Genomic DNA, 281 nt, shown 5'->3' on the forward strand with positions numbered 1-281 from the left:
AACCTGTATATTGCAGATTGAGTATCTGCCAATTTCTTCAATGGAGAAATCAAAACAGGTGATGGAGGAGTTTTTCGAGGTATGGCAAGAAGCCATGTCAAAAAGCTCCCTACCTGGTCGTTTCATGCACATAGAACCCAACTTTGCAGAATATGGACTGTCGGATTACTATACTTCTCAACACACAGCGGTTCAGTATGCCAATGTGATGGCCCAGCTAATCGCTACTGTGCAAGCAGTTCAATCAGCCAGAAACTAGAATAAAAATTGCTTCTTTTTTT

General features: G+C 41.3%; 1 protein-coding gene across 1 annotated transcript; it reads left to right on the forward strand.

Annotated features, from left to right (window-relative positions):
• Positions 1-8: 8 nt before the first annotated feature.
• Positions 9-281, forward strand: LOC111787391 (mediator of RNA polymerase II transcription subunit 20a-like). Its single transcript, XM_023667372.1, has one exon. It carries the CDS (start codon positions 41-43, stop codon positions 257-259), a length of 219 nt encoding a protein of 72 aa, XP_023523140.1. The 5' UTR covers positions 9-40; the 3' UTR covers positions 260-281.

Source organism: Cucurbita pepo, unplaced genomic scaffold (genome assembly GCF_002806865.2).
Source record: "Cucurbita pepo subsp. pepo cultivar mu-cu-16 unplaced genomic scaffold, ASM280686v2 Cp4.1_scaffold017083, whole genome shotgun sequence".
NCBI lineage: Eukaryota > Viridiplantae > Streptophyta > Magnoliopsida > Cucurbitales > Cucurbitaceae > Cucurbita > Cucurbita pepo.

Bases quoted from the DNA above. Each gene is read 5' to 3' on its own strand.
- LOC111787391 (XM_023667372.1), top strand. From the start codon at position 41: ATGGAGAAATCAAAACAGGTGATGGAGGAGTTTTTCGAGGTATGGCAA.